At 39.8% G+C, this 24560-nt stretch overlaps 2 protein-coding genes across 5 annotated transcripts in view; one reads left to right on the top strand and one right to left on the bottom strand.

The window, feature by feature from the left end:
- Window positions 1-2685: 2685 nt before the first annotated feature.
- On the top strand, window positions 2686-8898 carry YARS2 (tyrosyl-tRNA synthetase 2). Its single transcript, XM_065641033.1, has 5 exons — window positions 2686-3506; window positions 5029-5196; window positions 7100-7255; window positions 7584-7754; window positions 8204-8898. The coding sequence occupies exons 1-5, from the start codon at window positions 2704-2706 to the stop codon at window positions 8361-8363; spliced, it is 1458 nt and encodes a 485-aa protein (XP_065497105.1). The 5' UTR covers window positions 2686-2703; the 3' UTR covers window positions 8364-8898.
- Window positions 8899-10644: 1746 nt separating this feature from the next.
- DNM1L (dynamin 1 like) overlaps window positions 10645-24560 on the bottom strand; it is a 42393-nt gene continuing 28477 nt past the window's right edge. For 2 of the 4 annotated variants that reach the window (XM_065631651.1, XM_065631661.1), the window contains 7 exons: window positions 24317-24409; window positions 22703-22759; window positions 21454-21531; window positions 19012-19179; window positions 18288-18397; window positions 15920-16079; window positions 10645-14610 (listed from right to left, as the gene is read on the bottom strand). In XM_065631651.1, coding sequence (XP_065487723.1) covers window positions 14554-14610; window positions 15920-16079; window positions 18288-18397; window positions 19012-19179; window positions 21454-21531; window positions 22703-22759; window positions 24317-24409 — 723 coding nt within the window. In that variant the 3' untranslated portion in view covers window positions 10645-14553. The remainder of the gene's footprint in view (window positions 14611-15919; window positions 16080-18287; window positions 18398-19011; window positions 19180-21453; window positions 21532-22702; window positions 22760-24316; window positions 24410-24560) is intronic. The other 2 variants (XM_065631668.1, XM_065631677.1) reach the window with 1 other exon arrangement.

Raw genomic sequence — 24560 nt, 5'->3', positions numbered from 1 at the left:
AAAACATAAGGGAAAATGTGGTACCTTGTATTGCCGACGCCTTTTCTTTATCCCAGCACAATAATTCTTCAGAAAAACAAAACCAATTTATACCATCCCTGGTAAGCATTCAACTACCAGTCCAATGACAAAGTTCTTCACAGCACCTTTTCTTATAAAACACCATTAGTACACACATTAAATATTAACCATTGATCGACACTTCGTAAGTTTAGGATTAGCTCACCGATGCTTAATGGACTTAATTTTTCTGCTTTCGTTATTTTCCACCAAGACCTGATTTTCTCCCATAACGTTTATCCCCAATGTGATATAACAGAACAATTCTGTACTTCACTTACCCACTGGTCTGCTAGCAAGATGTCTTCAACGACGATAAATTTCAAGTGGCAAAACTAATGCCTTTATATCTTCCTTCTCTCCTGAGTCATAGTCCTGTATTTTTTGTTTCACTTTCGACACTGCCTTGGACCCACCCTGTCAATATTTTTCATGCCATGTGGGGATCAAGTTTGTTGAATTAGAGAAATTGACCAGGACAACTAGATGTTGACCTATGACTGCTAAACACATGTAAATGCTCTTCTTCCAACTTAAAAATGATTAATTAAAATACAGATTTGTATCAGTATCATTACTTAGCATTGCTCAAATCTCTAATAAAACATCTCTGGGCTACATGAACTCAACAGTAACTGGACAATCTAAATACCTCCTCTTTTATGATGTATATTCACCTCTGAAATACAGCCTGCCATTACTTACCTACGTAATCTATATACAAAGCAGAACTGTCCATGATTGGAAGGGCTTGTTACAAAAATGATATAATTTCTCTAAAAGACTTAATATTCTTTTCCAGAGTCAAAGATGCTGTTCACACCTTTTTTTGTTGTTGTTTTGTTACTCCTGACTTCTACCTGCTATAGTGCTTAAGGGAAGAGTCAAAGCATGCCAAGCATATGGTGTTTTCAAATTTTTCTCAGTTTCATTTCCCACTCTCACTAAATCGTAGACTCATTGTTTTGTTAAATGGAACAAGGAAGTTAGTCAAAAGGAGGTGTGAACAGTTCTGGAAAATGCTAAAAATATAACAACACGTTGTTTTTCTCGGGCTGGCAGTTAGTTCCTCGAAGCAGCGTGTGATGGGTGCAAGGCCTCTGTGCTGCCATGCCTGCAGAATTGTTTAACTAACAATACGACTGGGAAGAACAAGGAAGTTCATGGGCAGTGTTTCAAACAGGCTCAGACTTTGAAAGTTTATAAATTCTGGGGTTCACAAGTTCTAAAGCTGCAACGTTATTAATTCACGCATCTGGTATCCATTCTGCCAGGTGCCCTACTCAAAGCTGAACGCCTCATTTCCAGCACATGCATTTTAACCTGAAAGTAGTGATAGAGGGAATTAACACTTAAAGTGTTAACCACATAGCAAGTGTCTAGCTTAGAGCTTTGTGTAACCTATTATATTAGAAACAAGGCCTTGTTCAAGAGAGCAAACTCTGCAACGATAAGAAGCTCTGCAGCATCCAGCAGCATCCTTGAGTGGATGAGATAGCTAGAGTCTTCAGCACAGGGAGGATGACGATCCAGTTAAAACCAGTCCAGCAGTTTGAGCTCTGGCCAACTCAGCATACTAGGCCAAAAGTTAGAAAATTCACGAGCAGTCTTCATCCCCATACCCCAGACCACGACCACCAGCAGGCACTGCCCAGGCACAACACGGAGGAGCCAGAGGAGCAGAATATGGAAACGATTTCCCGGGACTCATTTTAATAAGAACCGCCTTTTCGGGGAAGGGTTATGCATATGTATAGGCATTCCTGAGACTACCATGAATATGTAACACCTTGCTACATTTAAGCACGCCTCGTGCCGAGATCAATTGTGCAAGATTACTGGAAAGATCCTTCTTATGCCCGGCTCCGAATAAACATACCTTCTTTATAACCTTGCAGGTTGTAAAGTTTTATAGCCTTACAAGTTGTGAAGTTTTTTCCGTGTGTCAGTAGAAGCAGAGAATCATAGAAAAGCTTGGGTTGGAAGGGACCTTCGAAGGCCATCTAGTCCAACCCCCTGCCATGAGCAGGGACATCTCCAACTAGATCAGGCTGCTCATAGCCCCGTCCAGCCCGGCCTTGAATGTCTCCAGGGATGGGGCATCTACCACCTCTCTGGGCAACCTGGGCCCGTGTTTCACCACCCTCATTGTAAAACATTTCTTCCTCATGTCTAGCCTGAATCTCCCCTCCTTTAGTTTAAAACCATCACCCCTTGCCCTATTGCAACTGGCCCTGCTAAAAAGTCTGTCCCCATCTTCCTTATAGGCCCCTTTAAGTACTGAAAGGCCACAGTAAGGGCTCCACGGGCTTAACAACACCAACTCTCTCAGCCTGTCCTCACAGGAGCGCTGCTCCAGCTCCCTGGAAAATCCTGGTATTTCGGCTTGGAAAAACCAGGAGGAGCCCACACACGCGTGTCTGCCAGCACAGTCTTTAACATCCCGGACGACAACCACCAGCCAGCGCACAGGCCCGCAGGACTCTCACCCCCGCCGTTACAGCCTTTCCCCGACTCCTCCCGGCCGGGCCATCGCACACCCGACGCCGCAGCCCGGCCCGACCCGCGGGGAAAAGCGAAGGCCGCGGCAGCCCCGCCCCGGGCCCCGCGGCCCCGCCCCGCTCCCAGCGTCCCCCGGGCAAGATGGCGGCGCCCACGCTGGGCCGGCGGTGCGGCCGGGCAGCGCGGCTGTGGGGCGGCCCGCGCCGGGTCCCGCCGCCGCTCTCGCTCCGGCGGCGAGCCCACGAACAGCCGCGGCGGGCCCGGGGCGCCGGGGGGCTGCTGGCGGCGCAGTGCGAGCGCGGCCTCTTCCAGGAGGTGTTCCCGGCGCAGAGCGCGGAGGAGCAGCTGCTGGAGCTGCTGGCGCCGGGCCGCCCGCCCCTCACCGCCTACTGCGGCTTCGACCCCACGGCCGACTCGCTGCACGTCGGGCACCTGCTGCCCGTCATGGCGCTCCTGCACTTCCAGCGCGCCGGCCACAACGTTATCGCCGTGGTGGGCGGCGCCACGGCGCGGCTGGGGGACCCCAGCGGCCGGGAGCGGGCGCGGGAGCCGCTGGCGGCGGAGCGGGTGCGGGCGCAGGCGCGGGGGCTGCGGGCCGGGCTGGAGCGGCTGTTCGAGAACCACCGGGAGCTGTTCTGGGGGGCGGGCGGCGAGCGGCTCGGGCAGGCCGTGCTGCTGGACAACTCCGGCTGGCTGGGCCGGCAGCCGCTGCTCGACTTCCTCGGCGGGGCGGGCGGGCGGCTCCGCATGGGCACGCTGCTGAGCCGGCAGAGCTGCCAGGCGCGGCTGCGCAGCCCCGAGGGCATGAGCCTGGCCGAGTTCCTCTACCCGGCGCTGCAGGCCTACGATTTCTTCCACCTCCACCAGCAGCACGGCTGCCGCGTCCAGGTGGGGGGCGCCGACCAGATGGGCAACATCATGTCCGGCTACGAGCTCGTCACCAAGTACGGCGGGGCCGAGTGGGGCGGAGGGCGGGTACGGGGAGTCTGTCCCGGGGGCGCGGCGGTGTCCCAGCTCTGTGCAGCTTCATGTGACAGGAGCAGAAGTCGCACCTCGGGGAGTTGGCACTGGGCAGTGTGCCCAGGTGGCCAAGAAGGCGAACAGCATCTTGGCTTGTATCAGCTATAGTGTGGCCAGCAGGACTAGGGCAGTGATCGTCCCCCTGTACTCGGCGCTGGTGATGCCCCACCTCGAATCCTGTGTTCAGTTTTGGGCCCCTCACCACAGAAAAGACACTGAGGTGCTGGAGATTCAGAGAAGGGCAACGAGGCTGGTGGAAAGTCTAGAGAACAAGTCTGCTGAGGAGCAGCTGAGGGAGCTGGGGCTGTTTAGCCTGGAGATAAAGAGGCTGAGGGGAGACCTGATCGCTGTCTGCAACTACCTGAAAGGAGGTTGTAGCATGGAGGGGGTTGGTCTCTTCTCCCAGGTAGCAAGTGATAGGATGAGAGGAAATAGCCTCAAGTTGCACTAGGGAAGGTTCAGATTAGATATTAGGAAAAACTTCTCACAGAAAGGGTTGTCAGGCACTGGAACAGGCTGCCCAGGGAAGTGGTGGAGTCACCATCTCTGGAGGTGTTTAAAAGACATATAGATGAGGATCTTGGGACATGGTTTAGAGGTGGACTTGACAGTGTTAGGTTAATGGTTGGACTTGATGATCATAAAGGTCCTTTCCAACCAAAACAATTATATGATTTTAAGAAGTAATTGTCCTGAACATGAGCCTGGCACGTACATATATTTTGGGCATGTTTTTAAGCCTTTTCCATGAAACATTAATGAATTTTTAACAAAAAGGGTGGGTTTTTGTTTTAGTGAACGTGTTTGCCCAAGAACCAAAATCAGATGTCCTGAAACATGAGAAAATCAAGACAAGTCTTCTGCTGGCAAACACATTATGGTGTAAACGCACTAAAGTAGAGTCAGTTGTGGTATGTTGGTAAGGATGGTTGCATTTCTTCTCTCGGAAATAAAATGAAACCTGTTGATGAGCTTTTGCTTATCCACCAGATTTGGTGTGAATCTTACAAAATTCACAGAAGTATACAAGAAAATCAGTGAGTACGTGGCAATGCTGCTACTTCAGTACGTGCTTGACTATTACAAGGCATTAGAGCATCTGCACAGAAAAGCCTTACAAGTGTCAAAGCCACACAAGCAGCTTCAGTTAGCGCTCAGAGCAGAAGACAAAACACACAGGACACTTGAACATGCTAGTGCTGTTGTTCATTAAACTACTTTAAGTACTTTGACTTTTAAGTTCAAGGTTCCTTTTTTTTTCCTAAAGCACTCTTCATAAAACAGTGTTCTTGAATCTTTTGCCCCTCTTCCCCCATCTTATTTAAATGCTTTATATCAAGGACAGAATCTTACAGAATGCTGATATTTTAGTCAACTTTACCAAGATGTGATTTTTTTTTTAATTTTTTTTTTTTTTTAACATGCAGTGACTCTTCTCTTTCTCAGGATGACAGGAACAGATGTGTTTGGAATTACTGTACCTCTTATTACCAGTACTACTGGAGATAAACTGGGGAAGACTGCTGGCAATGCAGTTTGGCTAAACAGAGAGAAGACTTCTCCGTTTGAGCTATATCAGTTTTTTGTCAGACAACAAGATAACGTGGTTGAAAAGTAAGTAGCTTTTCTTCATCTTGCTTTTCATTGTTGTTTATAAAACCTGATCCTCACTGTTGTCTGTAACTGTTTTGTGGGGATATGTGCAATCTGCGTTCCTCATAGAGGTATATGTTCATATAACTGTACATTCCTTAAATAAACAGGCATGACTGGTTCATAAGTATGCAGGGTAGTGGAATGTGTCTCCATATATTGGCATGTGTGTCATAAAATTACTATGTGGATGAACAAAGAAGCAAAGCACAATGCATTTTGTTTTACCAGTGGGGAGGCTTTATCTTCTGAGGTGCATTTGTTTCAGTACCGTAACATCACAGTATCAAAGGAAATCTCCTGCTGACTAATAAGCAACTGCAGTTTAATAGATACCAATTACTACAAGTTTTTACCTAGTACGAGGTATCCAGAAACACCACATTCTAATTGCAAGAAGCTACTTAACTGGTTATAAACAAACACATAAAGTTCAGGAACTGCATCACATTAAAAACTGCATATCCCTAAGCAACTTGAAATAATGCCTTGTTAGGAAAAAGCCAAGAAGTTCCTAATTATGATTGTATTAACTGTCTAGATTAGTGGTCTCTAAGTTTTTTTGATCATGCACCTCTATCAGTGAAAAAAAATTTAAGCATACACTCCCAATACATGTATATTTCTTTATAGATTATATAAATGTACTACTGAAGTTCTAAAATTTTCCTCTTGCACCCCAGTGTATCATCTTGTGTACCTCGTGGGGTGCTGGCACCCACTCTGGAGACCACTGGTCTAGATAAAAACATGCCTAGGGGACAGTTACACTGTCCAGCTACTACTTAAAGCTGTAGCACATAGACAAAATTCTGAATAAGCGTTACTTAGGGTAGAGCAATTCTAATGAGCAAAATATGGTCTCAGATTCATTGTGCTATCTCTGAATCTGCATCAACCACCCATAATTCATAATTCATATTCTGACTAGTGTAAAAAAATATTCATATAACGAAAACATAAAATGGTAGCAAAAATACAAGAAATACCATTTGACAGGTTGCCTTCATGGTGGCTGGCCTCCTTGCTGGTGTGCCAGTGACACGGCTGAAAATAAATAACCAATAGCTTTATTCAGGGTATTACATTAATTTTAATAAGTTGCTATATGTTCTCTCCTAAATCTGCTTTTCTTTAAGTGTTAATATCACTGTCAAATCTGAGTCTTCATAAATCTCAGACAGGTACTTCCCTTTCATATTGTGACCTGTCTCATAACTCAGTTATCTCTCTCAAAGGTTTATGCCCTGATATTTCAAATTTAGGTTCTGCATCCACACTTTCCAGGTTGATAAAAAGGGTATGTGAGTACTTAACATTAAAATGTTTCACGCGTTCAGACTTTGTAACAGTAAGGGTACTTTTCTTAATAAACTGCACTTCCTACTACTATAAGCCCATTAAAAATGGATTCTCCTTAGGTACACACCTTTAAATTCTTGATTATCCTAAATAATCTTCCTGTTGAGATACTGTCAATGCATGGCATGCTTCTGTCCCACGATCACCACAGAATGGCAGGGGTATTTTGCATTGGCATATTGTGCAGAATATAATATAAAACCTTGTTAGTTGACACAATTGCAAGAAATACTGTAAAGCAGAGAAAAACCAAGTTGTTAATTGAAATACAAGCTTTATAAAAGCATTTGACACTATCTGATGTCTGAAGACATAAATAAAACGTGAGTTATCCGGCTGAGCTTAAGCATGTGGGCAAAAACAAAGAGTTGTTTGAAAGCACAGAATATGGATTTCTTAAATTAAGAACAATTTTAGTTTAATTAATGAAGCTTGAATGAGAAAGGCAGGAAATCTGTAATAATGGCTGTATAGACAAAAATATTTTTTTCCTTGTTTGTAGATACCTGAAACTCTTCACCTTCCTTCCTCTTGAGGAGATTGACCACATTATGGAAATGCATGCAAAAGAACCTGAAAAATGGGGCCCTCAGAAACGACTTGCTGCAGAAGTAACCAAGCTTGTTCATGGTAGAGAGGGGCTAGAGTCTGCTAAGAGGTGAAGTCTGATTTGTCAAGCAGTTTTCTTTCAGATTTATTGAATGTTAATTATCTGTAGCCTTTTCAGAGACTGTTTTCATGTAGTTAGTTGTTGCTCAGCTGTAAAAGAGAAAAATGTAGTAATTCCGTAGGCTTAAAAATACATCAACAATATAAAAAAATGCAGTGCAGTGGGTTATGATGAAAATAAATTGGGATGTACTTTAGTTACTTCTGTTACTGTGTGGAGCCTCAGAAAAGCTGGTGAGGGGAATCTGATTAGTTGAGTAGTACTTTGTGCGAAGATGAGGCTAGCACAGTGTTTTGAATTATCTTTGTTCTCACAGGTGTACTAAGGCCCTTTATTACAGCAGCGTGGAGGCATTGGAAGCTATGTCTGACCAAGAGCTGCAGGAACTTTTTAAACAAGCTCCTTCGGCTGAATTGCTGCTTGAACCGGGAATGAATGTTCTTGATTTGTGTCGCAAAGCAAATGCCATTCCAGATGGACCCAGTGGGTATGTTATCACCTGTGCTCTTTGGTAATACTTCATATAAACAGGCTGTAGTGGTCTGCTTTCAGAATTTAAAGGAAGAGGACAGCCAATTCAAGTAGAAAGAGAGTAGCGATCTACATGCCAGCATTAAGGAAGAGGGGGGCAGGCGGCCTCATTCCATTTTGAAGTGAAAGTGTAGGATTATGCAATGTCGTATACCTTAGCTACACCTGATGAAGGGACAGTCTTGACAGCCTATGTTTCCTTATACCTCTCATAAAGAATGGGAGTGGTAGAGGCTAAGGTTAATTTCAGTCACTCTTGACCTGGACTGAAAGTGCAAGGGAATTAGAATTTATTCATTTATAGATCCAACCAAAAAACTCTTAACTGAACTTTTACTATTTAACAGCAACAAGTAGTTTCTTCTTGCAATGATCAGGGGGGTTTTTGGTTTTGTTTTTTTTAAGGTACCAGAAAATTACATATGGTGGAGTTTCAATAAATGGGATTCGAGTAACTAATCCTGAGACTGTTCTTATTCTCGGACAACATATTCTCAAGAATGGAGTGTCACTGCTTAGGATTGGAAAGAAAAATTACTACATTATAAAATGGTTGCAGTTGTGACAACAGAAAGTCTCCCTAAGATAATGTATCATTTCAACTCTGTTGCTTGAAGACGTTTCTATACTGTGCATTGCTATGCAGCTCACAGACTGCCCAATACCACAGTTTCATTCTCAAAATGCACCAACAGAGTTCAAATAAAGGCAACCAAGTTATACCACTGAAGACATTTTTAGAGACTCTGCCTTATTCAAAACCCCATTCATAAGCAGATGTGTACAAGAAGATGAAAAGATGAAGTCCAAAGATGGAGATGCTCTTCCTGTCCTTCAACAGCCTTCTGTGTTGTAGGAAAAGAACAGTGGCCAGGTCTCTACGGCGTAATCCACAGCAACATGAGCAAAAGCATACTGGAAACCAGTACTTCTTACAGAGGATGCTTGCTGCTGTCCAGTTTGACTTCATCCTAACAAAAGAAACCTGCAGAGTGGGTGAGGACAAGCAGCCTATGATGAACATTTTTTTTCCTGAACAGGTTTGCTTTGAAGGAGGCACTAGAAGATTCACAATAAATGAGTAGAATGATTAAGCCCTACTACGTAAACTTATTATTGGTTATACATGGGGGCAAGCCACAATAAGCTTTCCAGCCTCGATGTGGTAATACAGAACAAATTCACTTTTTGAAATGTAAGAGAATAAATTTGAGGGAATATAGAGCCTTTCAAAGCTTAAATCAGCCCAAATAATCCCTTTTATGCTTTCTGCGTGCATTGTGTGACTTAAAATGTGGGTGACACTGTAGTGCTTTAGCAATTAAAATCATCAGATCCTTCAGACAGGGCAACACGCAACAGCTGCATTTCTTCCTGAAAGAGCAGAAAATGATCCTACTGCCCAGCCAATATTTGGGATCGCAGCTTCCTCACTTTCTTGTAAAGACAGTACAAAAGTTAGAGTGTACTTCTAGAGCTGTTAGAATAACAACATCTACGTTTAAAGATAGTATTGCATTATTGCTCCGAAACACCACAGCCCCTTTTTAAAACTAGCCACTACAGCTCACTTACGCACCTGGATTCCAATAAGCATGGAGTACAACACCTTGCTAAAGACCCTTCCCATGGTGGGGTTTGGGATTGGGTTGCTTAGGTGCTATTGGTGCCACAGTACTTACAGCCAAGTCACCTGAACAACAAAACCTACAGGTGTTTACCAAGATTATTTGTAGTACAAGCTCTTATTTGAATTACTTAGAACTGGTTAATTGACTTAGAATACAGCAGCAGAGCTGGCTGGCTCAGAACTTTGTTATTAAGGGCCTCTCCTTGCCCCACTGCAGTCACTTTAGGCCTTGGTTCCACTGTTGTTTTCAAGGCTTATGGTAATCCTCGCTCTTAGGCCAAGGCAAATCATTTTCTAGTCCAAGAAACTCCTAGACAATGCAGTTTTGCAGACACAAGGGGAGAGGCCTGAACATGGTAACTCATCACCCTCTCTTTGTTGTTAGAATAAGTAATGTCAAATAATGGTATTTCAGTTGGTTTTAAACCACCCAGCCTATGAAAAGAATGAGGAAATTGTAAGAAATGTTAATAAGGTGGGGGATTTTTTTGTTTGTTTTCTTTACTTGATGTTGACCAACTTGATGTTGGCTGTAATCCCCGTCAATCAAGATTTCAATAGTAATAAATTATAGCTTGCTGCTTGTACATCACAGCTTCTTCAAATTATTAAACTGTAATATGGTAGCACATTGAGTTGTTAATATTAGTTTCTGTTTCTAGATCCCACTTATCTGCCTGATAATAAGATCTCTCTATCCCAATCTCTATGATGGAAAAAAAAAAAAAGTAGTTGAGTCATTCCTACCTTAAAAAAAAAAAAAGGTCTACAGATCCTGTTAGCTCTCATGACCAGTTTGTGTTGCTTGTTACTTTGCTTTAAACTGCAGTGATGATCAGCACTATCCTAAAGAAAGCATATGGAAGAAAAAAAAATCACAACTTTGATGGGAAAAAGGTAGAAGGAAGGAAGGGAAAATTAAGTTCATCCACTTAATATAGCTGCATTGTTTCTTAAATGGCAACAGCACTATCGCAATAGAGAAACATGCACCTGGGAACAAATGACACCGGTGCACACTCATGTTACCCTCCAGAGAAACACAACAGATCAAAGTTGACAGGTACTTTCTGGTTGCAGGAAATAAACTAGGAGTGAGTTTCATTTCTGAATATCTCCTGCCTTTTTTTCTTCATCTCCAAATGGTGCAGATACGCATATATACACAAATTTCAGCTTTGTTTAAAAGCATTAGTACCCACTTTGATGAGGTATTAAAAGGGTTTTATTTTATTTTTTTACAAATACAAAATAGGGAATTAAATTCTTTGCATACAAGGTTTTTAATAAGATCCATTAACTCCAAGAAATTCAGTCCATGCTTCCTTTTGACCAGCTCCTAGCAATCTAAACCCTTTCCTGAATCTTTCCAAAGAAACGGATACAACCACAACTCTCCTTGACTGTACAGGGTATCACAACAGAGATCTGAACACTTAGGCCAAGAATCAAGGATGACTGAAAAAAACCAAACCAAACAAACAAACAAAAAAATCGAGTATTCTTTCTTAGCTTGATCTCATTTCTCATATACCTCAATACAGGTATGGTCAGATAATCAGAGACATGGCTTGTTCAAAAAGTATTCAAGTATTAATCATGTCTACAAGTGTGTGATTTGGAAATGCAAGAATAAAAGTTATTTGGGCCAGCTATAAAAACAAACAAACAATTTGTACAGCATCTAGAGGACACCAAAAACTAGAAGATGTGAATTTAACATTGGGGCAGCTAGCAAGGAAGAGGTAAAGGTTGAACAGGTGTGCAGCAAGTCAACTAAAAGGGAGGTGTCGGCACCTGAAAGCACCTTCACTAGTTGCAACAGTCACTGGGCATAAAACCATACGCAAGTGGTTTACTGTGTTTTTATCTTAATCTTTGAAGTATTAATCATCTAGCTGTCACCTGAAAGCATAGACTTTAACTGGCAACACATTAAAGAGCACATGCATTTGAGATCTTCACTATCTACAGAAAATACTAGCTAGCAATCGCTCTTAGAGCTAAATGATTGAACTGTGGAAAAAAAAAAAAGACAATTCAATTCAAGTGACCAAGAAGGGCATGACAGACTAGCAAGTTGTTTCCTTTGCTGTATTCCATAAGGCAGGGACATGAGTTTGCAACACCCAATCTGTCATCTTTAAAAGTCAATCCTCCATAAAGCACAAGGTAAAGGCCAGTTTTACCTCAATTACTTCAGAATACAGTTTGAAGCACACAGACACCCCCCTTACCCATCTATTCCACTAAGTGAAATTTCTAACTGACTACTAAAAAACCCAAGTAAATTGACAAACTCTGTTCACATAGGTATACTGTGTTTTATTTACAGTAGTACCACACATAGGTCAGGTATTAATGTCAAACGTACTAACTAAACTTGGCTACAGTGGTTATTCTCCCCCATGATTGTGTTTCACTGGATAGCAAGTTATTTTAAGTTAGCTGAAATTCGTGCATTGATAGCAAAAGTACTTCTAGTTTAAATTAAATAAGGTGAACTAGAAGACATTTGTAAACAATCAGTCTAATCTGTCAATTTTTCAGTTGCTGCCTTCCTTCGGCTTTTTCCCCCAGTTCCACCATGATTTATTTTAAAGGTGGCAGTAACAGTAGCATTTTAAGTAGTTTAGTTCAATTCTAGACAACAGATTGTTTAGAAACCATTCACAGCCACTAGCAGCCTGTCTACACTATTACATATGCAACTATACAAGAACTAACGTCGTAGAATTACGTGAGAGCAAGTGCAAACATACGTAAGGCTGTACAAATGTAGGCAGTTGCACTGTTAACTTGTAAGAGCATACAAGTCCTGCCGCCTGAACTACAAGTCAGTTCAAAACTTCATTTCTGGAATAAATAATTTTGAGTATTATCTGTTTATTAAATAACAGGACTGTTACAGCATGGATTTTTAAAGACTTGCATTAAGGATTACAAATCCAGTTCATTTCTTGGCACTCAAACATTACCAAATCGAAAATTTCTGTGAAACTTAAACAAAAAGAGTCATAACATTTCAAAGAAACAAATTAACACTGTGGAAATGTCACATGACTTTACAGAGCCAGTTATCACTTGCAGGAATTTCTTAAATAAATGGAATTCATTTGCTTTATGCAGCATTTCAAAACTTTACAAGTCAGAGTATTTCTTCACAAGAGACTGTTGACTGAACCTTGAGAGTTAAAGCTTAGGTAGCAGTTCACTTATGGACGGCTCTCCCTTGTTCAAATCAGACTTAGATGTCGAAAGCAACAGGGAGAGAGGTGTCAAGTGAATTCCAACCAGAAATGTAGCGATTTTGACAAAATTATTAAAAGCTTTCACTGTTCACCCAAACTGATTTGAAAAGTGGCTTGCACTTGAAATTCACTACAGTCACATTTGTTAATTCTGAGAACTACCATCCCTGGAAACAACACAAGAAGTTAAAATTACTTCCCTTGTATTCATCACATGTAATGCATACATCATGACATTCTAGGCTGTTTAAAACTACAGAATATATTTGTGTTCTGCATGAATTATTTCAGATCATGCATAGAAGTATCCAAAAGTTGCATCCGTCAGACTTAACTTCTTGTGCTTTTATTGGTGCCAAACTGAAGGTTACCATGAGAAAAATAATTGTTTAAACAGACCTTCTTGTAAACTGAGGTTTTAAAATTTTCAATCCTTAGCAGTTTACAAAAAGAATTACATTTCTGTTAACTGATGAAATGGGGAAAGAACTGAATATCGTAATAAAAACTTCATTATATTGGCCCAATATTGTAAAAGCAAGCCACTGATGTTAACAGCAGTGTCCTATTTTTCATGCAAGTTGTGTTAAAGATATAAAATTTGAGCAACACCATAGTAAACATTTTTACTTTATACAAAAAAGTGAATCTGCTTGAAAAGTACATGCAAGTGCGCTGGCTGGAGTTTAAATAAATTTAAATTCATAAAAATTTAAATGTTTACTTTTTAAAGGCCAGTGTGATCAATATTTATCTGTATGAATTATAATCAGAAGTAAGTCATCAACTTAATTTGCAACAGAAAATGCCCTAATTTTAGGATTGTCCTCAAAAAAAAAAAGAAAGAAAAAGGAAAGTAAAAAGCTACTTACAGCACAGTAAAATTTCCTCAAAAGTAACTGTAATCTCTGGTATAAATATTCCAATCCCATGGACTGTCTTTCATACTGTCATACATTCCAACATTTGCAAGAAGTTGTGGGGATCCCCTTCTCCCTGGCCAATTTAATCTGTTTTTAAAAGAAACACTTATTATCCCGTAACAGTTTTGAAATCTGTTTTTATTTTTCCATTCTGCCAGAACAAATTTACTGCCGGATGGTCCAGGGGCTTGGTCCCGGGGGGAGGAAGGGGAAGGTGTTCTTGTACCTGATTATAATCCCCAACGTTTATACACAAGCTCCAGTGCACATTAATAACTTTGCACCCAACTTTTCAGTAGGCTGTTATTGTTCGCAAGCTCCAGGCTAATTCTTCCTACATGATACTCCGTTCAATGAAGCTCGAAGTTTTGTCTGCAGTTTTAACATTTGGGGGAAAAAAAACGGGGACACACATACATAGTAATACGGTAGACATCTCTACTGTGCTATAAAATTGATACCTCCATCTGTCATAGTGCATGCAATATATTCATGAAAGAAAATACTCGGTGCTCTCTTCTCTTCACAGTATTTAAACTTCTATTGTAAAGCAGCTTAAAACTATGCCACAAGACTACACCGTCCATCTTAACCACAGGCAACCTGTTTAGCAAGTCAGGCACTGGAACTTTAATGTTTTTTTTTTCCCCAAGTTCAAGTGAGACTGTCACAGGAACAGTAGACTTGGTCTGCTTTAATTTGCACCAGAAGATGGTAAGGAAACATTTAGAGCCATATATTATGTGGATTAAATACAACTTATTTTGCAAAATACAGCATATTTTTTTCTGTTTGCAAATCAAACCAACTGTCTTTACATGAGCAGATTTACACAGTTGCAGTACACAGATAAGAGTTCATAAATAAAAATTCTACTCCGTATACCATGCCTAGCAATTTTCAAGTCAAGGTAACCTCCGATGCATATAAATAGTGTGGCTGGTACAGTCTTCACCAAAGATGCGTCTCACGAATCTCTGCAATGATCTGACTGGCTCGCTGCAGGGCCTGCGCACGGAAAGACAGAAAAGCCAAAGTTATTGAGTTTTTCTGAAGAGATTTCTCAGAGATAACAGCAGCAGGATAGTAAGTGTGATGTTAAAAAGTAAGTTGAAGCTAATAATTTTCATTATGAAATGAGTGTTAACAACCTGCAACGACATTGATTGCCAACCCTGAACCCTTCCATCTGCGAATCATTATGCAAGTAGAAAATACTACAAAGCAAAAGGTAATAGTAAAACTTAGCATAGGTGTCATTAAATCATTGCTCTAGAGACATTAATTAATTGGAAACTGAACTCCCAGTTAGAAGCAAAAAGACCTCACTGTCATAATTTTGAGCAACTTTTACATACTCGGTGTTCCAAATAACACCTATGATTGTCTTAATATTTTGTATTTATAAAGAAATTCTCAAGAAGGGCAAACTTTTTCACCGCAAACAGTTTTAATGCTTTAAACCTTCCTCAAAACAAAATGGAAACTGCACCTATTTTATATCACTTTTAGCATTCTGATGCATTCATTGCAGTCTAGCCTGCTAAACTTTGCAAATTTAAAAGCTCAGAATACCAACTAATACCAACATTATTTAAAGTATTGCATTACTCCCGTTTGGGGAAATCTGAGCTAGGAGTTTGGCCCTATAAAGTTCACAGTTTAATAGACTGTGTATGTGTATGCACCTCTTGGTCTTTCTTCAGTGAGGTGAACTGGCAAGCAGGACTCTTTTCTACCCAGTTCGATCCAAAGCAGCGTTTTTCTGCTGCAGGTGTAGCAGACTCTGATACACCACATAATTGAACAATGAAGAAACGAAGAGTTCCGTAACACAGACATGTCACAGACGGACAGACACAGGGGTCATCATTAGCGCGTCCCAACATTCCCACTCTTCACATTATGGGGTACAGTCTAGATACACCAGCCACTGACCAGTAGGGTCTGGTTGAAGCATCACTTTGAATGGCACTTAAAACACTGTAAACCTAATCCCTCAAAAGAGAACTGCTGAACACGAAGTTAAATAAAAGCAAATTACTAAAACTAAACGTATAATTGAAAATAACACCAGATTACAGCTTCTGCTTTACACCCGAAATATAGTTTAAGTCACCTCTTCCCAACTAGTCAATCTACATAATCCTTTCTGGTCACATATTGCTTTAAATTCCTCTAGCAGAGAGAAGTAATACACTGGCATACTCTTAAAAACCAGCAAAACAAAACAAAACGGCAAGTCTTCAGAAAATCTCACATTTATATGGTTTCAATTTCATTAATTACTCCCATGAGTCCCTGATCTTTTTAATACCTTTAGCATGTCAGCTGCCTCTTTCCTGCGCTGTGCCATGTCCTCAGATTCTGTCAGAAGGTCATCCAACAACAAGGATTTATACAGCTGGCCCACCAGCTCACTCTGAAGAGTGTCTTTCACGTGGTTCACCAGAAAATGCATCACTGCCTTTGGCACACTGCAAGCACATAAAGATTGTTTCTTCAAAAAGAATTACTCAAAATCAGGTCTGCTCTAGATTGAAGAACGCACAGTGAGAGCAAGTGGCTACACACAAACTTGGCTCAAACTACCAGGAATTTACCACTACCATAAATAAAAACATTCTCTCAAGCAAATGCAGTATCATGTCCGATTTAGGAGCTGTTGAATTTCTTCCGAATAGGATAGCTGCGTTGTAAAGAACATGATTATATATAGTGTAAAAAAATAAAATAAGAAAAAATTACTTTGTGCACTAGAGACCAATCTGAGTCTCCACTGTGCTAGGCATGGCAAAAGCTAAGTATTTCGACCTTAGAATCAATCTTAACGTGTGCATGAGAAAGGAAAGAGGCAAAGAAAGAATTCATATATCCGATCTTAACTTAGCAGATGAACTGAAAACAGGATCACTGTTCAAACACTGGGCCACATTATCTCTGATATCAGAGAGCAGAATGTGAAGGCAAATGAAAACTGCAAAGTTTAAGTGTGAAAAATACACTTGTCTGGAATGAAGGCAGACAGCAACCAGAGAGAATCAAGAACAATCCATCAGAAAGACACTACAGAATCTGTAGAGCAACATTTTTCAGCTCTATGTCAGGCTAAAACACCAGAAAGAAACCAGTGTTTTAGCTCTGATTTCCATGCCACTAAGCTTCTTGAAGTTCCAGGTACTGAATGTAGCTGAAGCTAGTTTTCTTTGGGACTTAGGATATGTGTAAGAGTACTCTTCTGAAAAAGTGGGTGAAAAAAACCAAATCATATGAGTGCACCTCAGGTTATTTCATCAGAGTGACAGTAACCAACAGTAAAACCACTGATGATTGTTCCCAACTGGGAAATGAAACTTGTCAGTTTAGACAAGCTTGTTGCTCCAATTCTTAGCAGCGGTATTTTGCAACTAGAGTGGGCTGGGAGTTGACGTATAATCCACCGTTACTCATTAAGTACTGATGACATCGCTCTTCTCACATGCCCACAGCCCTAAATCAAAATCGAAATAATTTTTATGGGCAGATCAAGAGTTTTTGCTCTTTTTCAGTGTGCTGAGAATTGCATTGCATTGCAAGGTCTACCAAAAGAAGAGCTTAAGAAAGAAGCCTAGAATACTTAGGAATCCTGGTCATCCAGCTAAGAGTAAAAGCAGCCCAAAACTCAGGTTCAAAGCTGTGTGGGTACAGATACCATCCAAACCACCCAAGTAAGAGGCTGAATTAGTTCTGCAAGTATGATACAGGATGGACATAAGTACCGTCTTTCCTAAAAATATTTCTGAATTAGGCGAGGATGTCCAAACACATCAAATTTATAATGTTTGAGATAGCATTTTATTTTTTTCATTATGTATGTATATTTACTGCAAAAAATGTGAATGGTTTATTTAGAGTATGCCAGGAGGTAACAATACTAGTACTAACACTGCAGTAAAATTAAGGTAAACGAAGCCATTCCTTGCCGTGAAATACTAAAAATTATACCGAGGAGAATATTAGTTCACTAGATAGAATAAAATTCCTATGACTTCACTTATCTGTTCTAAACTCTGGTTTCCAGACTCCTGTATTTCCCATATATATATAAATATTTACAAATATATAGAAAAACTTAGGTCTTTCCACACAGACTTAAACAAAGAGAAGTTTTACATCATTCTTAATTTTTAAAAGTATGCCAGTTTCAAAGCAAGGCTTTAAAGGCATTTTCCATAGTTGCGTACTGCAGAAATATCACTTTTATGCTATTTCGATCCTTATAGTTAAGTATTAGAAAACTTAGGCACAGTAGTTCCTATTTGATCTCCCGCTCTGAAATAACAGGATGGCAACGCTGAGTTCTGTCAGGGCTACGCAGCACCTAGAGTTCATCCCAGTTACTTGCTGCAAATCATCCATCTGAATTGTACTATACTCTGGAAAAGCAGGCATCTCCTAAATAATTAATTAAACCTTTTATTTAATTTAACACAGAACGCAAATCGTTAGAGAAAATAAGTGCTTCTTCAGGCTGCTTAATTCTGTGAAAGGGTAAGTTTTACTGCTGCTGTCCCTTCTAAAGAAAAAAATCCCATATTTTCTCTCTGCTTAAAAACATAAGAACATAATAACAAGATTATATATGTGACTCTTGAGATATCACAACATTTGTATGGCTTAAACATTTCTAGAAAGTTTTGCTTTACCTGTCCTGAATGTTCTTCCTGACAATAAGGAAGTAAGATTTAATAAGTCGTTCAATCACTTCACAATCTCGTTGCTCACGGGCAGAAAGCTTGCGTGCAACAGGTACAGGCTATGTAAAAAGATAAAAACCTCATTTTACCAATTCTGCTCATTTGCCTAGGTAAATAAAACTCAAACAGTGCAGCCTACAACGAACTATTGCTCTTTTAGTCTGATAGTTTGATAGATGTAACCTGTCTTGCCACAGATTCCTAATTCTTCATAAATAAAATTAGAGACATGTCAAAATCCAGATCTGTGAAATGAAGGTCAGAGGGCACCACTACTAACTTTTTTTTTTTATAAGCTCACTAAAGGAACCAAGCTCTCCACAACACTTAAAGGATCTTAAATCTACTTTTACCTTAAGCGGCTTTTAATTATTCTTTTCCTGTAATATTAAAATGCCAGCTTCAGCAAAAAAAGAGCAGGCATTTGAGTTGAGACATCAGCTGTGGTTTGTTTCTGTAGAAAGAGCGATCTAGACCAAGTCTACTTGCACAAGAATTTCTAAAAGGAAGCCAGTTATCTGAAATCATAGGCTGAAACTGGAAGGGGGCAGAAATGAAGGATTGGGCAAGCAGGAAAGGAGAAGAGACTGAGAAGAGCTCCCTGTCCCTGTAGTGGTAATTATTTACAAAGATATGAACTACAAAGAGGAAATATTTGTCCTTCATGACTCACCACATCTAATAGGTTTACAGCATGTCCTTTTTGAGGACTAGCAGGTAGGGCTGCAGCTGGCTTGGATTTTTCCTCTGCCGATACCTCTTCCACTTTGGAGGGTTTCAGCATTCCTCTCCAGTTGCCTGTTCCAGGCTCCTGAGGCACATCTCCCGCTCCAGGAGCAGCCTGCACAAACAGCACAACGAAGAAAACATAGGAGAGTTAGAACCTGGGCACTGCAAAGCAGTGTCTGATCGAGTCTTCTATACTGAGCTATAGGTAAGACTCACAATTAATGAGATTTTCACATGTATATTCCCGTCATTCTATTCTTCACATTCCCCACCTTTGTTCTCCCTTTGCTGATTACAGCCGACACAAAGTAGCAGTAAAACGAAAGCTTTTAAAATTCACATTCTTCCTAATAATGGTATGAAAATGCCTCACAGAGAATCTTCCCAGTATTTTAAGGGTCTACAAATCACTTCGGAAATATGGAATGGGCTTCCTATGTCATTTGGCTTTTACCACTTTTACCATACATCCTTGCAGCAACACAACCTATACTACCAGGATCACTCTGAAAGTACATTTTGAAGATCACCACAGCTCTTGGAAGACTTGAATTTAAATTCTTTGGTATTTTATTTGAATATAAATAGAAGTTTCTTACAATAACAGCTAAAAAATATGCACATTTATGTTTCCAGGTACCAAAGCTATGAACGTATTTGTGCTGCCAAACTTCAACGTACAGATGGTGGGTTTTTGTACCAAATCGAAACAAAATAAAAATCTCCACCCTCTGGAAATGAAGATCAGGGTTTCTGGGGAGTTCCAGACAAAGAATGACTCACTCATCTCCCGAGGAAAGGACATAATACCCAACATTAGGAATCACTGGACAGAAGAAATATTAGTAGATGGTATCCACCACATGTTAAATTAGTATTAAAAAAAGACTGTTTATTTTTATGTGGAACAGTGGTAATTTTTATTTTAGACCTTTCCATAAGCCCAGTATCTGCTCTATTTACTACTATGCTTTAAAATGTATTGTTGTTTGAACTACTACAACTTATGTCTTGTTTCAGATACAGGAAAATAAGCTAAATTCATCTATGTATCTATTGTGTTTAAAATTGAACCACCACAGGCTGATCCTGAGTCTAAAAAAAGAGTGAGAAACAAAGCACAGCAAACAGAATATCAATAGTTGCATACCAGGAGGAAATCCAGCTAAACTGTTCACATCAGAAATTTTATTACAATTGCACAACTGTTCAGAGGTGCTGTAAAAAAATACACTATAAGAATTCAGATCAACCTCTACTAATAAGAGCGAGCCATTGATGAGGAAAGCTCCATTACATTATTTTTGATTGCAACACAGCTACTCAAAATGGAAAAACTCCCTATGCCGCTCTCATTCAGTATTGCTGTGGAGCCTGCTCCATCCCCTAAGTAGCTTCAGAAACCAAGCTACATTCTTTCACAAGAAACGGTGTTGAGTATGTGTCACCTCATAAAGGACAGGTTTTGTGGGAAATACAAATTAAGCCAAATTGGACAGCTTCCTTCAACTTCATAAATCCCAACAGTATCCTCGCAGTAGCTCTTGATTTCTTAGTAGATGTTTGCAGCGTGTAGAACCTCTAAAACTCTGATTAAAATAACAGTTAAAATTCTACTGCTGACTAGATTTTGACTTTAACTACTTTGTTCAGGACAGAAATGGCAGCTTTGCACTAGAAGGTGAATGTGCATATGCAATGAAGCAGAAAGCCTGAGTCCTCTTGGTACTCCTAACACACAAACTTGTGACTGCCCATCTTTTATGACTCCAACTGAAAGCAATTAGCAAAAAAAAGTCTTTACATTAATGAGCTGTTATTTTAACATGAGAGACAGCACACCTAATGCATAAAAAACAACCACTGCAGAACACATTTCACAAATATAAGTAAACCAGGGACTGAATGATTATGTGGAACAACAAAAAGGAGGTTCAGTTTGAACAAAGCCTATAAAGATTCCCTGCAGGAAGCAGGAAACTCACATTTTTAGCTTATCTTCTGTCCTCCTTCTTTAACTGTCAACACATTAAGAACATGCAGTTTAACAACCATGCTGAACACTTTTGATTACAATACTGTTGCACCAAACAATCTATTGACTACAGTCTGAGGGAAATTATGCTGCACACTTGCACCACAATATATTGCAACCAAGAGTTGAAACAGAAAGCAGTGACTCTGCCCCCTACTGACACAACTTTACCTGCCACTGCAGATACCAAAATCAGTAATGCCAAGTAATCTACACTCTGTAGGGCATAATGTGTCAGTGACAGAGCACTAAATACAAACTGCTTTCTGTACTATCTGCGGTGCACCACAACAGAAATGTGCATGCAGTGCTTATACAGGGAAGAAAAAAAAAAAAAAATTGAAGACAGACCTTGCCATCAGCCTCAGCAGAAGCAGCAGTAACAGCCTCCTGGGAAGCAGGTGGCAATGCACCTGGAGCTTTAGTAGACTAAGGAAGGTGAAAAATGCAGGGAGGGAAAAAAACAAAATTCAACTGAAGACCACCAAATCTACCTAGCAAATTTCATACACTTTTACCTACTAGCATCTTTCAAAATCCCGAAAAGAAGGTATTTTGAAGCAAAACAGTAATATAAGCAGAAAAAAAACCCAAACATCTCCAAGACAGTTAAGAGATTTTTGGCTCATCTAGCCTTTAATTTCATTTCAGCTCCTACACTGATGATATAAATATGAAGGCAATAAAAAGAAGGATCAAAGAGCACTGAAACCAATATCTAGATAGCTACCTAAAATTCCCAGTTCACCATCAGCTGGCTTCTACTGATTAAAGGCAGTAATATTAGATCCATTCTGGGACTTTGTCTTACTTTTTAAGCTAACAAACTTACTGAACTGATTTCTATCAGCTGTAGTAACTCCTGCTACAACCTGTGAGGAGCTTAAAATATGTTCAGCATATTTGGATTCTAAATACTTCTCATAATATTAAATACCTAACTGTCTAAAATTCCAGCTGATTGTCAGACCATTAATTTCTACCACCAGGCAATGTTTTCCATGACACTTGGTTCTTCCACTTGTGAACTTAATTGTCATCGAACTAATCCCAAAACCTGGTAAAAATAAGCGAGCTCCAGAGACAGAATGCATAACGGCCTTATGGTGATCCACTGAAAACGTCAACTCCACCATCTTCTCCCAAAGAAAGCAGGATTGCAATAAACTGCAGCTTTAAGAGTGACTTAAAAAAACCAATAACCAACCACCAAGTCACTATTCTGGCACACTGAATATTTTAAATCACTTGTTTATCTTTTGAAATCAGTGTCTCTCAGCCATATATTTATGCATGCAAGTTCTGACTCCATCCTTAACACCTGCAGGCATTTTAAGCCTTACCTCAGATGACATTCAAGTAATAAGTGTAATATTAATGTAAATTTATAGGCAAGTCTTCAGAATTCCCAGATTTAAAATCTGCTAAAAAACGCATCTTTGGAAGAAGAAAATAACATTCCACATCTATCTTAGGAGATTGAAAGAAAAATGTCAATACCCAAGACTGTTACTAGGGCAGCATATCAAAGTTTCCAATACTCAGATTGGATCAAAGTAGAATACAGTAAATTAATAAATAAAATTCAACATTTACTTACCTTGTCTCGTGGCACAGCAGAAGGCAATTCCCGGGCTAGCCTGTTACGCCTTTGTTCCTTTAAAAACAATCCAGCAAGACCTCAATTATGTATTACTCTGTATCAACACATCTGCAAGATTCATCTTTTACAGATGATTTACATTTTAGAGACAACATTAGTAACTTCATCTCATCCAGAGACATTTAGTCATATTATGATCCTGTGAAAGCCTCAATTATTTGGATAAAACTACTCTTATTATCTGGCCAAATGTAAATTCTCAATATAAAAACTTATGCAAAACATTTTTCAACACACTCCATAATCAAAGCTAGATCCTTTAAAAACCAAGATCAAAGATACACAGTTTAGCTTAGCACAGATACCCTACAGCCCTCATTAACCTTTAAATCTTCAACGTAATCTAAAAGGATTTGATCCTGCAGCCAGCAGGTTTAACTACGATTAGCCCAAAAGGAGGGAGGAGGCAGAATTCACTTTATAACGAAACAGAATTTGAAGCAATCAGGGCAAACAAAGGTCTGATTTTTCTTGAAATTAAGAATTGATTGTCCACTGAATAAGGATAAGATGTTTTACGTGCTTTATTTCTTCAAAAATTTCAATGTCCTGTTCAAGAAAATGTTGGGAAAGAACTAGTTTAAATAACACACAGTAACACAATAATCTCATACGTTCAACTTCACAAAGTCCTAATTTTAGTACTCATGACAGTTTGCATACACATTGTTTCTGAACTAGATTCAAGAGCAGTCTACCAAGGCAAATTAAGTTGCATACCCAGTCAATAGAAAATTCTGTATAGAAGAAAGTAAACGCTCAGAACTGAAGAGCAGAAGTGATAACACAAGCATCTCAATAAAGAACACTGCTATGAAGGAATGTGTTGGATAAGCAGGAGAACACAAGATTATTAATGAGCTCTTAGATGGATGAAATACTGCAACAAAATCAGATTGCAAGAAAGAACTGAGCGGACCAGTTGTAGAACAACTGCTTCTATAGAATGATGACAGCAACCAGTATTATCAATCAAAGCTGGGCTTAAAAAAAACCAGACTACTGAAACTGGAAAAGGCTGATGGAAGACTGATGGAGAAAATTGCTTAGGGAAGCATGGTAACACTGATATTCGAGAACAATGCCAAAAGGAAATAGAAATTAGAACCTAAATAGAGAAAACAATACTTTTATTATCCTTTAATGAATGCAAGGAACATTATAGCTATTGATTCATTCTGTCAGAGACAAAATGCAGTTACTTCAACATGAAAGAGCATTTCACAACTACTTAAAGTTTTTCTTCTAAAAATTTCACCTAATAGTAAATACCCAATTAGGTACCCATTTTATTTTCCAGACAGAAATACAGTCAGAATTGTTTTCATTGAAATACCAACCACTGTTCCCCAATTTAATATGCAATATAAATCTAACAAATCAACATACCACAAGAAAATACACCATATTTGTAACATACCACATTTTTATACTTCAAAATGTAGAAGTGTGCTTCAATGAAAGCAACTGAAGCATTTGTTCTTTTACCAATTACTTAGGCTCCCACTTAAGGGAGCCAAAAGACCTTTTTAAGAGAATGTATTTTCTTACCTCTATGTTGTTATTCATCAAACCACAGGCATCAGCAAAGTCCGGATGTTTGGTATTGATATAAGCTAATTCAATAGCCACTAGATTATGAACCTGCAACGCAACATCATTCACAGTTCAAAAATTCAGTGAGCAAATCTAATGCTAGCGATGAGCAATAACCTACAACGCTAGAAAGCACAAGCTCACTGTCCACAGCAAAAGACTGTTCTTACTGCCCCAAAGACATTGAAGTTCAGATCCA

The sequence above is a fragment of the Caloenas nicobarica genome, chromosome 1, assembly GCF_036013445.1.
Source record: "Caloenas nicobarica isolate bCalNic1 chromosome 1, bCalNic1.hap1, whole genome shotgun sequence".
Lineage (NCBI taxonomy): Eukaryota > Metazoa > Chordata > Aves > Columbiformes > Columbidae > Caloenas > Caloenas nicobarica.
The sequence above is the reverse complement of the archived record's forward strand: the minus strand, read 5'-3'. Positions and strand labels throughout refer to the sequence as shown.

What these genes read in the sequence shown, in the direction of transcription:
- YARS2 (XM_065641033.1), top strand. Translation starts at nt 2,704, where the DNA reads ATGGCGGCGCCCACGCTGGGCCGGCGGTGCGGCCGGGCAGCGCGGCTG. An exon ending in GGCTACGAGCTCGTCACCAA is followed by an intron (nt 3,507 to 5,028) that starts GTACGGCGGGGC and finishes TCTCTTTCTCAG; the next exon opens with GATGACAGGAACAGATGTGT. An exon ending in ATTCCAGATGGACCCAGTGG is followed by an intron (nt 7,755 to 8,203) that starts GTATGTTATCAC and finishes GTTTTTTTTAAG; the next exon opens with GTACCAGAAAATTACATATG.